The sequence below is a fragment of the Podarcis raffonei genome, chromosome 7, assembly GCF_027172205.1.
Source record: "Podarcis raffonei isolate rPodRaf1 chromosome 7, rPodRaf1.pri, whole genome shotgun sequence".
Taxonomy (NCBI): Eukaryota; Metazoa; Chordata; class Lepidosauria; order Squamata; family Lacertidae; genus Podarcis; species Podarcis raffonei.
In genome coordinates, this window is record NC_070608.1 from 68,698,916 (window position 1) to 68,714,780 (window position 15,865).

Sequence of the window (15,865 nt, forward strand, 5' to 3'; positions counted from 1 at the left end):
AGTCGGGGTCTGAGCATTGCACCTCCCTCCCTAAGCTGGCAAGAAGCTTCCCAGGCTTTGGGATGGTGGAGGCACAAGGCCTCCAGGATGCTGAAGCCCTGCTACCTCCTTCCCAAAGCCAGTTGAGCTTTGGGGAGGTGATGGGAGGGCTAGTGGACTCTTTAGGGGAATAGCCTAGTCCCCGTAGTCCATTGACCGCACACCACAGATGATGATGATGACAACGGTAATGACTATACAGGCATACCTCATGTTACGTCCGCTTCATGTTACGTTCTTTCATGTTACGTCCCGTGGCGACCCGGAAGTACCGGAAGGAGTTACTTCCAGGTTTTGCCGCTCACGCATGCGTGGATGCACAAAATGATGTCAAGTGCATGTGCAGAAGTGGCAAATCGCAACCCGCACATGCGCAGACGTGCCGCTGCGGGTTGCATTCTTTTCATGTTGCGAACGGGGCTTCAGAACGGATCCCGTTCGTAACCAGAGGTACCACTGTAATGATATTTTTGAACTTTCCCAGGTAACTTGTTGTTAATGGACAGCAGTACAGAAATGCTATACATAATAATAAAACATTATTACTGAGAACGGAAGCCTCCAAGAGGTAGTTCTGTTATCATCAGCATCAAGCAACTTTCCCGACAAATGCTTGTTCTCTAACCACACTGAGTGGTCCGTGTGGTGGAAGAACACAAAGCCACTATCTAACACTGAAGCATTACTTCCCGGCTTGGCACAGTCCACTCTGCTCCGCCCCACCCCACGCTCCCAAAAAGAGAGGTGTGTTTGCCAGCGAGCCGGTAAACAAAGCTTACTGAACAGTACAGGTAAGTGCATAATGGGTTTCGAGCCCTGAAGCTATGTCGTTGAGTTTCATGCTCCCTTTGATCAAAATCCCCTTTTGATCACACTGCACTTTGTCTGCATGCCTTGGTCCTTTTATCCTCTCTTAGAGGATAAGATGACCTTATCCTCATCCTGCACTGCTGGCACCAAATTCAGAGAACAACATTAGTTAACCGTGGGCATCCACAAAGGTACAGGGAAATATTGAAGTACACAGTACATGTCCAGTGCTTGGTTCGTTGAGAGCACATAAACTCCACCAAGAACGTTCCATTAATAGAAAAGGGAAATGTCATGGTGCTCCACTGAATTCAGGCTGATCTCCGCGCCTAATCAGGAAATGTGGAAAGGGCCATCCTAGTGGAAATTTTTGCTGCTCTTCTCGAACTGCTGCCATATAGCCCTGTCTGTTTCATGTTTGGACTTTGAAGCTCTCCTGAACTTCAGAAGCAGAGAGCTGTGCATCAAAGCAGCAGTTGAAATGAACATGAATTCAAAGGTCCACTGGGCATGTAGAATGGATTGCACAGTTGTTTGGATCTTTGCCTTTGTCTCAAAAGCTCTCAAGACTTATTCCAAAATATCAAACTCAAATGGTGTAATTCTCAGTGACTCATTCTGGTGATCAAATTAAACTGGTTTGGATCTAGGCTTAGTTACACTTAGAAGGTGTCCCTTGAAATTGACAGGATTTAAGTTAGCCCAATTGATTTCATTGGGTTGAAATCAATTGTCTTTGAGATGCCATGCCACATAGGAGTTTTAAGAATATTTCTGAAATGTCACTCTTTAAAATCAAAGATGCGCAAGAGTAAAATCCATTGTGGAAGTCTGTCTTCAATTCTGAACAACAACAAAAAGGCTTTTTGGAAAGCTTTTGAAGCCTTTGATGCAGTCCTGCAGTCCAAATTTAGTCAATAAGCTATCTTTGTTCCAAGCTCATTACATAATATTTAAGACAGCAGAGGAAAACGATTAAATTTGCTGAAGTTTTCCATAAGAACTTGGCATGGACATTATTCTGTTTATATCTGAAGTTATCAACAGTATTTTCATTGACATTTCTCAGACTCCTTCCAACTTCATCTTTTGAAGAGTTCTTACACAATGCCCACTTTGTTAAAATGTCACTATGGAGACTATTTCTGCTGTTCATAGTATCACAGATGTAATTACAGGATGGAGGGTTAAGATTCAGCACTGTCGACCTCTCAAGATGTATCATTTAAGCACTCAAATTTGCTTACAGCAAAACCCACCAAAACTCTGAAAAATTATATATTTCACCTGCTATGCAGGAAAATTGATGGGATAGTTGTTATTTTAAAAAATCTTGTAAAAGTGCAATGCGCATCAGAATTCATTGTGTTATTCTTGCAGGCAAATGAGGGAAAGGCCCTCTATAAAGAATTATGACAAGTTTGCATATGTCTTCTGTAAATAGTTGTTATTTATAATTAAGCATGATCCAGCCAAAACTAAGGATCATTATTTTTAATTCTCAGTGGACTTTTATTAAGGCAGTTGGACAAACTTTGTAAATTTATAGCAGGAACATGTGGTCCTCCAAGATGCAGCTGGTCTACAACTGCCATCGTCTCTGACAGTTGGCCATTCTGGCTGGGACTGATGGAAGTTGGAGTCATGGAAGCTGCCTCATACTGACTCAGATCAGACCATTGGTCTATTTAGCTTCCAGTCAGCAAGCCCAAGAGGCTCAGTGGTTTAGACCAGTGAGCTCCCGTTGCTCTGTCCCAACTCCTGCCAACCTAGCAGTTCGAAAGCACACTAGTGCAAAGAGATAAATAGGTACCACTGGGGCGGAAAGGTAAATGGTGTTTCTATGAGCTCTGGCACTCATCACAGTGTCCTGTTGTGCCAGAAGCAGTTTAGTCATGCTGGCCACATGATCTGGAAAGCTGTCTGTGGACAATCCCTTGGCCTGAAAGTGAGATGAGCGCCATAAGCCTATAGTCGCCTTTGACTGGACTTGACCATCCAGGGGTCCTTTACCTTTACCTTTTACCTCTACCTAGCTCAGTATTTTCTATGCTGGCTGGCTGTGGCTCTTCAGGATTTCAGACAGGAGTCTCTCCCAGCCATACCAGGAGGTGCCTGGATTGAACCCAAGACCTTCTGCCTGGGACCACTGAGATGAGTCCGCGTACACCTTGCAGGCCACAGGCTCCCCACTTTTGATTTAAAGAGTTCTTCAAGTGAGACTTAAACATGCTTAACTTTGTCTGAATCTTGCCTACAATAATAGGCTCAGATTACCTTTGTTATTGTCCTCATGACAATCTGCTATTTGTCCCAGAAGATACCACTTGCTGCAAATAGTGTTTTCAAAGCAATAGCTCAAGGAGGTAGCGTTTTTTGTTTTTAAAAGAGGATATGGAGACAAGAGCTCACTCGCTCTCCTCTCACGCTGCAGTCCCAGTCCAGATCAGGATCCCCACACAGAGAGATGCATGTTAAGGAGGAGGTGTGACAGATGCTAAACATGTTTCTTTTTAATCATATCATTTGGCCCTAAACTGAAGCTTTTGTTATTTCAGTAGAAACTGGGCTCCTTAACTACTTTTTTCATTCTAGTTTTTCCATCCTTCTGAGTCTAATACGCCAGTCATCCCAATGCATTTCATAAATGTATTTAGTCTCTGTTTGCTGGATCTCATACATCCTTCGCATTCTTAAAGAGCAATAATAAAAAAGGAGTTTGGTTTCGCTGTTGTTTCTTAATTCAGATTAATCTTGTCTAAAAATGACAATCTACAGTACATACATGTTTGTATTTGCTGTAGCCGTCAGCCATTCCCCAGCAAGTCCTATAATGTCAAGGCCACTGGAAAGTTGGTTGAAGTAACGAGGGTGCCCTGAAATGTCGATAAATTGAAGATAAAACAGGTAATGCTTTTTGAAGAAATGTTAGGGGTGCATCACTTCATCAGCAAAGTTTCCAATTTGTTAGGGTTGCAATATTTCAAAAAGCGAAAGAGGAAAAAAATTGAGGTTTTGAGCTATTTTTAAGGAAATTCACCAAAATCTAGACTTCCGACATGGATTTTCCCAGACATATCAGTGATTTCCAACTGCCGTATTCTGGCTATGTCCAGGAAATCCCAGACATATGGCAACCCTAAATTAGGGTACAAATTAGTGGCAGTTAAAATATATTGTGAAGAAGTTAGGTAGAGCCAAGGGGGAGGGGGTGTTTGTACAGGGAAGTACAGTAGCAACTGTGGTAGAAGAAAGCTCTTGGCTTATGTGGATAGTTCATTAAACACACACACAAACAGAAACGGACATCTACTTCTTTTCCACAAGACACCATAGTCTCCAAGGACCTGCACTCCAAGAAAACCAAACTCTCAGTAAGCATTGGAACCCCCTGAAGTCTCACCACTTGGAGATTGTGATGTGTGCAACCATACAGCTCTTCCATAAAAGTGAGGAGGGAGAAAGAAGAACACAAGAATTCGGCATATGTCTAAAGTTCTTGGGTCACTTATTATACTATGTCCAGGTAGGATGGTGCTGAATGCAGCCATTCCTGCAGCACATAAACATGATCAATGGCCAGATGGATGGATGGATGATCTGGCCCTATGTCTACCCTGAAGACAGAAAGTTTGTAAGCCACCAGACTGCAATAGGAAGACGCATGCTAGAGCAGCGTGAACAGATCGAGGTGGCCCGCCATCCTGTTTCCCATGTTGGTTGGCCACATGTCTCTGGGAAGCCCACAAGTTGGGCAAGGAGGCAATATCCCTTCCCTGTGGTTGACTCCCAGCTCCTGCCATTCAGACACATGCTCTCTGTGAACCCAAAGTCCACATGGCTGCTAGCCACTGAAACAATGCTGTATAAACACAACGAGCAGTTACCTGTTTTGACTCCATATTTCAAGGTATCCCTACAGTCAACAAGTATTTGTTCCAGAGGTTCTGGCTGATCCGAAAGTTCCACGCTGAAGCCTTCCAACCCTTCCAGAAGCTGGTGAGGGTGGTGGAAATCTAGCACTTTCGTCTTTCCATCGTAGGTCTTTTTGATGTAACTCAGGAGAATACCCACAACTTCATGCAGGAAACGTTCTGTCAGTTCCTCGCCATTCTGAGAAGGCAAAAGATCTGGGAGTTGGAGGAGAGAGATTCTGTTTAATGTGTAGGATTCAGGAGGAGACTTGGGGCAAAGGGTGATTTGCATGGGATGCACATTTAAATTTGCAACTGGGTAGAAAAATGGGGTCAAGCTTCTCCCAACCATTTTAACCCATGGTCCCTCCATCCATCCCCTGCCCCAGTCCCAGCAAATAGGACTCCATGTCTGCCACACAACAGGACCTTGAGATGAATGGAAGGAACACATAATGACTGTTAAACAGTGATGGGGAAACTGTGACTCTCCAGATATTGTAGGACAACTGGACTTTATCTCCAGCTATCGGCCACCAGCCTCAACTTCCAGAGGACCACAGATTCCCTACCCCTGCTGTAAAAAGTACAGGGGGAGAGTCTCCAGCTTCAACATCAGCATTGCTTCTTTGCATGCCACCTTTCCATAGTTCCAACCATGCTCCAGGTGGCTTACAATATGCAAAGATGTACATAATTTCAAAAATATGAGAACAGCGGTCACAAGTGATAAATAAAAACTTATCGAAACATACACAACAAATTTAAACAATCCCCACATGCCGTAATAAGATTTTAAAATTGATATACAAAAATAGCACGAGTAATGGCAAAACTAGCATCTCCAAAATTAAATATGGACCGCAACAATGACCCCTAAACAACACCCCGCTTCAAGATTCTACAGACATCCTGAGAAGCAGGTCTTGAAGGATTCACAATGGGGTGATTCAGAAACTGTGCAAGTAGATCTCAAATTTCCACCTCTCTCCCCTACACACACACACACACACACACACACACACACAAATATATTAATCCTACCTGACTCAAAGATGTTTGAAAAATTGGTCACAAAGCTCTCAATGGTAGAATCCTTTTCTTTCTCTTCACTTTCTCCCTGGAAGCTAGAAAGACGCTTTTGTCTCAGTGGGTCAGGTCCAGTACTGATCTGTTTGTCTGGAAATGAGGAATAAAAAAGGTCGATATACAAAGGATAAGTAAGCTTGCTAAAATAGCCATACCCAATTCAAAACTGCAATGCCCCATTCGTTGTATTGGATCAGTTATTACGTGTGTGATCTTTGCTGCCTGTTTTGTCGTTTCTTCAGCTTGTAAACCTCCTTGTGTAAACTGCCCTCCATTTCCCTTCTTTTGACACACAAACATCCCCTGTTTCTCTGCCACAGCTGCGCCAAATTGGGCGCCACACTGTGGGCTTTCAGGGTGTGCGCCACAGCGTGGCATGTGTGCTCCGACACCGCAGTGGTGCCTGGGGCCTCTGCCCATGGCTTCGGTGGGCCCCATATAGGCCCTGTCGTGGCACATGTCCCAGTCCAGCCGCTGCCTAAGCACCAGAGGTAAGGCAGTGGCAGCAGCCTGGGGGTGAAGGCCGAGCAGCGGTGAATGTGGGGTACAGAGGTCGGGCACCCACAACAACAAAATTGTGGGTGACTGGCTCCCCAGGGGCCCCTGGAGTTGGTGCCAGTGTTCTGCTCTATTCTTGATTGGCAGACTCACGCAAGCTCTTTTCAGGCATCCTAATGCCTCCATAGCATCTAAAAAAGCAGAGACATCACCTTGCCAAGAAAGGTCCGTATAGTTAAAGCTATGGTTTTCCCAGTAGTGATGTATGGAAGTGAGATGTATGGAAGAAGGCTGATTGCCAAAGAATTGACGCTTTTGAATTATGGTGCTGGAGGAGACTCTTGAGAGTCCCATGGTCTGCAAGAAGATCAAATCTATCCATTCTAAAGGAAATCAGCCCTGAGTGCTCACTGGAAGGACAGATCCTGAAGCTGAGGCTCCAATATTTTGGCCACCTCATGAGAAGAGAAGACTCCCTGGAAAAGACCCTGATGTTGGGAAATATGGAGGGCACAAGGAGAAGGGGAAGACAGAGGACGAGATGGTTGGACAGTGTTCTTGAAGCTACCAGCATAAGTTTGACCAAACTGTGGGAGGCAGTGGAAGACAGGAGTGCCTGGCGTGCTCTGGTCCATGGGGTCACGAAGAGTCAGACACGACTAAACGACTGAACAACAACAAATGCCTCCATGTGATGAGATCAGAGTGAAGGGAGAGCAGGAACCAGTGCACTAAACCTGCCCCACCTGTTGCTCAATTTGGAACCCTGGAAGGTGATGCATAGTAAAAATGCACACAAGAGTACTATGGGGAGCAAAGAGTTAGTGACTCCAAGAGACTAAAGGTAAAGGTACCCCTGACCGTTAGGTCCAGTCGTGGACGACTCTGGGGTTGCAACGCTCATCTCGCTCTATAGGCCAAGGGAGCTGACGTTTGTCTGCAGACAGTTTTTCTGGGTCATGTAGCCAGCATGACTAAGCCGTTTCTGGTGAACCATAGCAGCGCACGAAAGCGCCGTTTACCTTCCCGCCGGAGCAGTACCTATTTATCTACTTGCACTTTGACGTGCTTTCGAACTGCTAGGTGGGCAGGAGCAGGGACCATGCAATGGGAGCTCACCCCGTCATAGGGATTCAAACCGCCAACCTTCCGATCGGCAAGCCCTAGGCTCAGTGGTTTAGACCACAGCGCCACCCGTGTCCCTCTCTCCAGGAGGGTACATAGGATGAAATCATCCTTTCCACCTGTTCTGTGGTCTCACCTATTCTTTTGCTCTTTGTGTGCTTAGAGAACACCAGGATGAATCCCAGTAGCCAGCTTTTGTTTCGCAAATTCTATGGCACTGTTCTGCTCAATAGGAAAATACAGTGCTCCCTTGCTACACTGTACACAATCTTCCCCGCCAGAGAAGAAGGGATGAGGGAAGATCTCTATCAGAGCTTGCTGCCTGACGCAATTGCCTCACTTTGCCTCTCACAGTCCTGTGCGAGACTGTATTTCCATGGCCTAACTTTGTGCTGCACTTAGTGCTTCACCAGGTCAGGTATAGCCTCTCCTTCCCTTATTCTCTTTTTTAGTGTGGGTCTGTGGCACATTGTCACACTCAATCTTCAGCCTTGGGTATGAAGGTTTTACCCAAGGTATGTGTATACTGCATTGGCTGGTTATATAGGTATAACCTCATACCTTCCAACATTTCTCCGATGCTATTTAAAATTAATTTAGCAGAACTCAACTCCAGAGAGAAAACAAAACAAAACGTGAAACATCTGATATTTGTTTTAGTGCATTTGATTTTTGCTGAAATTTTCTGCATGGGGGGGAAAAATAGATCATTTACACAGTTAATGACTCAGTTTTACCTGCAAAGCACAGGTGCCAACAAAGATATTTGCATACAATCATCTGAAGGGGCAAAATTGCACCTGCTACAAATAGAAATCTACATTCTACGTGTTAATCCCCCGTTTTTCTCCTAGTGTGTTTTATGGCACATTCTACAATGTGGCTTTGTCATTAAAATATACTGTGCTGAAAATGTAAATCTGTTCTCATTTTGCCCAGAATCCATTTTGGTACATTTAATACCTCAAATGAAAGCATGAGTTGTAAAGCGACTTTTTTTTTCTTTTCCCACTCATGCAAAATGACTGTGAAGTAATTTCAGAGATATAATCTTTTCCTTCTAACCACTTGCAAAAATTTGATAAGGGCGAGGGGTGTGGGAGTGGAAAGATAGAGAGAAAGAGAGAAGAAAAGTGTCAAATTATATCCCTGGACAATTAGCTATTTGCAGTTGCATGCCTTCCGCAGCGCTTCATATTCCCATGTCATTCTTCCTTTTCATATTTATAGCATCTTTGAATGTACTGCCAGTGCTTTTGGAAAGTTACGTATTTTCACTGGGGAAATCTTAAAAGGAGAAATCGTGAGGCAGTGGGTGTCCCTTTGTTGGCCATGAAGCATTGTCTCTGTGTGCAGATCCTCAACAGCCATAGCTGAAGAGATTGGGTTACTGGCCTGGGAGCTCAGTAGGAGACAGGAGAAGAAGAAGAAGAAGAAGAGGAGGAGGAGGAGGAGGAGGAGGAGGAGGAGGAGGAGGAGGAGGAGGAGGAGGAGTTTGGATTTGATATCCCGCTTTATCACTACCCGAAGGAGTCTCAAAGCAGCTAACATTCTCCTTTCCCTTCCTCCCCCACAACAAACACTCTGTGAGGTGAGTGGGGCTGAGAGACTTCAGAGAAGTGTGACTGGCTCAAGGTCACCCAGCAGCTGCATGTGGAGGAGCAGGGAAGCGAACCCAGTTCACCAGATTACAAGACCACCGCTCTTAACCACTACACCACACTGGGGAGCACCCTAAAAAGAAATAGGAGGTGGTAGCCAGAGTCCTGAAATTGGGAAATTATGGCTTGGATCCTAATGAGGCAACTATGAATGAAAGGGCTCCTTCCCTTCAGAGCTCTGACTGAGGATCTTGCCTGCTTAAGGGAGGGGTGCAATTTTCACAGATACCCCCTTCCCCTGAACCATGTCTCATACTGCTCCGGAGGGTCCCCTAAATATACCTGCCCTCTGGAGCATGTGGGAGGGCACAAGAGGCTATAGGGGGGAGCATAGGAGCCAACTCCTAGGGGTCGAGGTCCCATCAGCCCCCCCTAAAATATTTGAAGGGGGATGGCCCGCCCAAATTGATAGACTTTGCCATTCAAATGGTGTGGTGCAATGCGTCATGTGTTCAATTGTGCAGGGCAGGGCTTATCTGTCCCCCCCAATATTTTATTCAAGTTGGCACCCCTGGGGGGGGGAGAGAAGGGATCAATGAATGTCATCTCCCCTGCCCCATTCTGCTGAGTGAAGCATCACTCAAACAGATCTCCATTTAGAGAGACTCCCATCAAAGTCTTGTGGTTTGTAACACAAGAAAATTAAAGAAAATTAATTAAAAACAAACAAAGGAAGGAAGGAAGGAAGGAAGGAAGGAAGAATCCAAGGCATTGAAATGACTGTCATTAGCCAAAGGTCTTGGATTGCATAATGATTGATTGATTGATTGATTGATTGAACTAAGTATCTCCTACTAGAGAAAGTACAGAAAGACAATACTGTATATGTTTATCCCTGAGAAGGAGGAGGAGGAGAATTTGGGTTCAAATAAGTGTTTGCTGGATGGAATTCCATAGCAGAGAATCCACAGCAGATCATCCACAGCCCAGATAACCAATACAGTACCCTCCAAAAGTTGTTGAACTACAACTCCCATCAGCCCCACCAAGCACAGTCAATGGTCAGGGAAGGTGATAGTCACGATCCAACCACATCTGGAAGTTGCCCCATTAGCAACCCATGTCATAGAGATTTCCTGGACAAACGTCCAGTGTTTCTCAAACTTGAGTCCCCAAGCTGTTGTTGGACCACAACTCCCATCATCCCTGACCACTGGTCCTGCTAGCTAGGGATGTTGGGAGTTGTAGTCCAACAACAGCTGGGGACCCTAGTTTGAGAAACACTGTCGGATAGACCAAAAGTATTAAGACTCTACAGACCTGGAAGAATATCACAGGACCCATTCTCATGTTGAATTTTTAGATTTGTGTCTGCATCTGAATACAATGAAAAGAAATGTGAAATCTGAATCAGCTCAATGAAGTCTGTCTTTACATCTGTACAGCAACTGAAGGAGAAGCAATGAGAAACCACCAAAGATTTCTTAGAAAAGTTTCTGTTTAACTGTTGAACATTAACAGCAGAAATATTTATTTCAGGAAAGCGCACATGAAACATTTCAGATAAAAGACTGAGCTCCTATATGCCTGATAAAAATTAGTTACCTCATAAACTAATAAAAATTAGTAAAAAAACCCCAACCTTATAATTGTTCCTTTTGGGGTTTTGTTGTTGTTGTTTTAAAACACATCGCCACCCCTTGTTAGCAGGAAAGAAAGAAGGAAGCGTTTAAGATTTAATTTCTTTCCTGACAGTTTAAAAACAACACCACCATAGCTTCTCATCATATATAAAGCAGCAGGTGGCTTTTGAGGAAAACAAACATCAGGGATGAGGAAACAGCAGACAAGAGACCAATCTGTGCTTGCTGCTCTTGTCTTTGAGGATTCTGACCCCAAATGTTCTGAACTTCACAACCGCCACCCAAACACTTTGAATGACTTCTCTTTCGCTTTTTAAAATGTACCAGTACAAAACGGAAACCGTGTCCCAGACTCTCTCGCCCTGACAAAGTCATCCTCAAAACAGATTACTATTTTTAAACGTCTTGAACAGCTAGATTTCTTTTTAAAAAAATAATAATCTGCTAATGATATCTGCGCACTTACTTGTTCTGTTGTTCACCATCTGGAAATCCATTTCTTTGCCACTCTGAATAACCATGCACGGCAGAAAAATATCCAGAGTAGTAAAAAGTGCAATTTCTCAGCAACCCGAATATGGACAAACACACAATTCTCAAATGTATCTGCTGCTGAACTAATTTGTTTTACATAGTTTTGTATTTGTTGAATAGATAGTGCCTCTGGGCGTTCCAGTTACTTGTTAAAGCGAAAAAGGGTGGGGACAAAGAATTCTGATTTCTTTTGTGTAGGGGTTTGTTTTCCTTTTCTTGGCATTGCTGGCTTAAGGCTTTTAGGATTCTTTAATTATTTGTTAGGTCAAATGCAAGGAATATTTTTCCTTCCTGCTGTTCTCCTTCTCTCCCTGCCAAACACACAGACATCCCTATACATTCTTTGCAGCAGTTTGATAACAATGACCGCTCCCCACATCAAATGGGGGGCGCCCTTTATGTGGTCACACGCAGCCCCCTGAACCCCAGTTTGGCTCCTGGTAGCATGGGCTGGCTTCGCCCTCCCCAGACTGGATACCTGGAGGTCTCTGCCTACCTCAGCCAATTGCCCAATCCCGCCTGGGGAGGCGTTGCCAGGGAATTGGCCAGGTAAGGGGAAGGACCACCCTGCCCACACAACAGAGGGAGAATCTTACCTGCGAAGTGTCAGTTGGCTCCAGAGCTTCTCCCACACAGCCATCCCTCAGTTAAACCTTCTTTTGCAGGTTAACCTCTTCTCTTTGTGGCTTAGGGCCCTCATATTTACGGTACCGCCTCTCCTGGTATGCCCTGCAGAGGACCTTAAGGTCCATGAATAATCATAGTTTAGATGTCCCGGGCCCTAAGGAAGTCAGATTATCCTCCACCAGGGCCAGGGCCTTCTCAGTGATGGCTCCGACCAGGTGGAATGCTCTGTCCCATGAGACCAGAGCCCTGCAGGATTTTCTTTCCTTCTACAGGGCCTGTAAGACAGAGCTATTCCACCTGGCTTTCAATTTGAACTTACCCTGATCTTTTATTCCTCTCCCTTCCTTCCCCCTCCCCTTTTTATGATTACCCGCTCTGGGATCCCACAGCTAATTCTCCCCTGGTCTCCTCACTGGCCCAAATAGGACTAATTTAGCCAGCTAGCCCTGGTGATCACCTAATGTTTATTGGATGGATTTCCCCCCTAAATTGATTTTTGAATTCTGAATTTATTGTTATTCATGTTTTATACTGTATTTTATGCTGTTTTAAATTTGTTGTTAGCCACCCTAAGCCCGGTTTTTTTGAACCGGGAAGGGCAGGGTATAAATAAAAAATTATTTATTTATTTATTATTCTTCACAGGTACGTGGGCACTGCTACGTCATGGTCTCTGTTGAAGGGCCGGAAAGGAATTTTCCTGCATTGGCAGGTTAGATTAGCCTCAACCAGAGCCAGGGCCTTTTCAACACTGGCTCCAGCCTGGTGGAATGCTCTGTCTCATGAGACCAGGGCCCTGCGGGATCTGATTTCTTTCCGCCTGTAAGACAGAGTTGTTCCGCCTGGCCTTTGACTTGGAAGCAACTTGATCCCCCTCCCCCTCTTTCCTTTTCCTCTCTCCTTCTGTGATGGAACTCCTATTTGGGGACTTCCCTGGCTTTTTTCTGGCCCACATAGGACCAGTCCAAAAAGTTGGCCTTGGTGAAGATTTGATATTTTCATCCTTCAAAAGTTTTTGATTTGAGTTTCTATTGAAATGAGGCTGCATTTTAATGTTGTGTTTTAATCTTGTTTTCAAGTTGTATCTTAATCAATTGTTTTATATCTGGTGTTAGCTGCCCTGAGCCCGGTCTTGGCTGGGGAGGGCAGGGTATAAATAAAATTTATTATTATTACCCTCACCTGGTTTAGCCAGCCATTTGAAGCCATTTCCTGGTGTGTGGATGCTGTGACATAATGTCAGCTTCTGGGAGCCACAGATGACAGCTGAGGCGTGGCGGGGACCAAAGATAGACAAACTACCCCAGAAGGAGCATAACATGTTCCCTAGAGTTATTGCCCCTCCCCTAACCCCCCATACACCCCGGTTACAAAATCTGGAAAGCCATGAGTTCCCCATTCCTGGCTTATAAACTGATCTTCTCTACATTAAGGAAATGTTTCTAGCGGTGAGAAATATAATAATTTACATGGAAATTTCCTAAGAATTGGGCATGAGAACTGCTGCCGTAATATAATATTTTCTATTCATGTCTCTCAGATACTCTCAGAGGACCACATGATTGCTCGCACCTTCTTTTCATAGTTTTTAAATGCCTTTCATCTAATTTCCGGCGGCTTAATAGATGTTCTTTTCATTTTTCTGGATCATTTATCATGTTTTGATCAAAGTTCTTTGTACATTTCCCAGCTGAGCAATCACTTGTGATTTTGTTTCACTAGTGGGAATGGGAGTAATCAGCTAAGATTAACCACATTTCTTGAAATGGCAGAATTATATCAATAAAGAGGACTAGAGGAGGTAATATTTCACAATATTTTGTTGTTGTTGTTGTCCAAACACTCCCCTGTTTTGCAAGAAGAGCAAGCAGCTTTCAAAAATTCAACAAAATAGGAAATGTTTGATTATATTACATCTTCAGCTGGGTGGTTTACCAAAAGGAGTTTGGATCACAATTTAAAACATGATATTAGAGCTGGGGGAGAATTTAGAATCAGTTTTTATTTTAAGGCAAACCTGCCTATTATGTACTTTCCAAAACAAAATGTGAACTGAAATAGGGACACCCTTTAAAATTCATACTTCTCTGAATTTTGTGGTGCATTTCTGTAGTCATAGGATCATAGAGTTGGAAGGGACCATGGGGTCATCTAGTCCAACCCCCTGCAATGCAGGAATATTTTGCCCAACATGGGGCTGGAACCCACGATCCTGAAATTAAGAGTCTCATGCTCTACTGACTGAGCTCTAGTCAGTCTGAGCAGTACAGTGGTACCTCGGCTTACAGACGCTTCAGGTTACAGGCGCTTCAGGTTACAGACTCCGCTAACCCAGAAATAGTGTTTCAGGTTAAGAACTTTGCTTCAGGATGAGAACAGAAATCGTGCTCCAGTGGCGCGGCAGCAGCAGGAGGTCCCATTAGCTAAAGTGGTGCTTCAGGTTAAGAACAGTTTCAGGTTAAGAACGGACCTCCGGAACGAATTAAGTTCTTAACCCGAGGTACCACTGTAATGTGTAGGAAAACGCACATACTAGTATAGAATGCGTATAAAAGTCTACATCTTAGTAGAAATAACATACCAAAATGTACTATTTTATGGGGAAACGATTTGCAAATATGTGTATATTGGGCAAAACTGAATGCAACAAAAATGCATTTTATGAGAAATTCAGGCTATGAATTCATGGGGACTTTTTAAAAGGGAAAAAATGCAAACTGATGTAGAAATGTGAATTTAAGATTGAAAAGTGAGAAGTGAACAGAAATGGGAATTTACAAATTGGCCAATTCCTACATGAGATACATAATCCTGTACGGTCAGATGGGAACAGTAATCTAATCAGGGTGCAGGAATAACCACTCCCCACATTAAATGGGGGGCGCCCCTTGCGTAGTCATGCGCAGCCCCTGGGACCCTGTGTGGCACCATTACCACAGGCTTGGCTTCGCCTTCCCCAGGTGGAATACCTGGAGGTCTCCGCCTATCTCAGCCAGTTGCCCAATCCCACCTTGGGAGGATTTGCCAAGGTGATCAGGCCAGGTAGGGGGAGGGACCACCCTGCCCACACAATAGAGGGAAGGATCTTACCTAGGAATCATCAGTTGGCTCCAGAGCTTCCCCCACCCTGCCCACCCTCAGTTAAGACTTCTTTGGCAAGTTAACCTCTTCTCCACAGGTATGCTGGCGCTGCTACGTCAAGGTCGCTGTTGAAGGGCCGGAAAGGAATTCTCCTGCATTGGCAGGTTTGCCTTTCCCGTAGCAAAACGTCACAACTTTGGCGGTATCAGGCATTGGGCAGAATCCTTTAGTCTATCTTCCCTAAATGGGGGTGGGCGTGTAGCAGTGACTCTTCTCTTTGCGGCGGCGATACCAGGGTTCCCTGTTAAATGGGTTGTTTTGAGGGGAAGCTTTGGCCGTACGCCTAGAGGTTGTCATTGCTGTCCCCTGCAATGGCGGCAAAATGGGGACGGGCTCTCTCTGCTTGAACATATGTTCTCCAGAGCCAGCCCAATCCCCACACACACTGGATAACCCTGATGTTCCCCAGATCCCCGGCGAGGGACTGGGAAGGATAAAAGCCCAGTGCCTGAGCCAAGGTCTACCCACATCTGAAACTTAATAAAGTTGTGGCAATTTTAATCCCATAGCACATTGTCTTGAGTCGTTATTCCACACGGAGCAGCCCAGGGTTTGGGGGACTCTGCCTGTCCACACAAAGAGAATCTGTGTTGCAGATCCACCAAATTGTAAGTCCTGCCCATCTCACATCAGGCAGGGCAAAAGAAGGGAGCTTCAGGGAAGATTCTGAACTTGTATTGGTTCAAAGGCCCAGAGACCTCCAGTGGCAGGCAGGGCAAGGGTCCCTGTGTCGTTGATTTCAGTGTGCCTAGCATGCTGTACAATTGCCAGTGCTCCAGTCTGAAACAAAACATTTACTTGCATTAGCTCCCTCAGGTACAAATGGAGCATTAGCAGGAAACTA

At 44.7% G+C, this 15,865-nt stretch overlaps 1 protein-coding gene across 1 annotated transcript in view; it reads right to left on the reverse strand.

The window, feature by feature from the left end:
- LOC128417873 (glutamate decarboxylase 1-like) overlaps positions 1-11,329 on the reverse strand; it is a 31,394-nt gene extending 20,065 nt beyond the window's left edge. The window contains exons 1-4 of the mRNA XM_053397096.1: positions 11,186-11,329; positions 5,808-5,942; positions 4,737-4,979; positions 3,635-3,725 (exon numbers count right to left, since the gene is read on the reverse strand). Of these exons, the coding sequence (XP_053253071.1) occupies positions 3,635-3,725; positions 4,737-4,979; positions 5,808-5,942; positions 11,186-11,240 (524 nt within the window). The 5' untranslated portion in view covers positions 11,241-11,329. The remainder of the gene's footprint in view (positions 1-3,634; positions 3,726-4,736; positions 4,980-5,807; positions 5,943-11,185) is intronic.
- Positions 11,330-15,865: the final 4,536 nt, after the last annotated feature.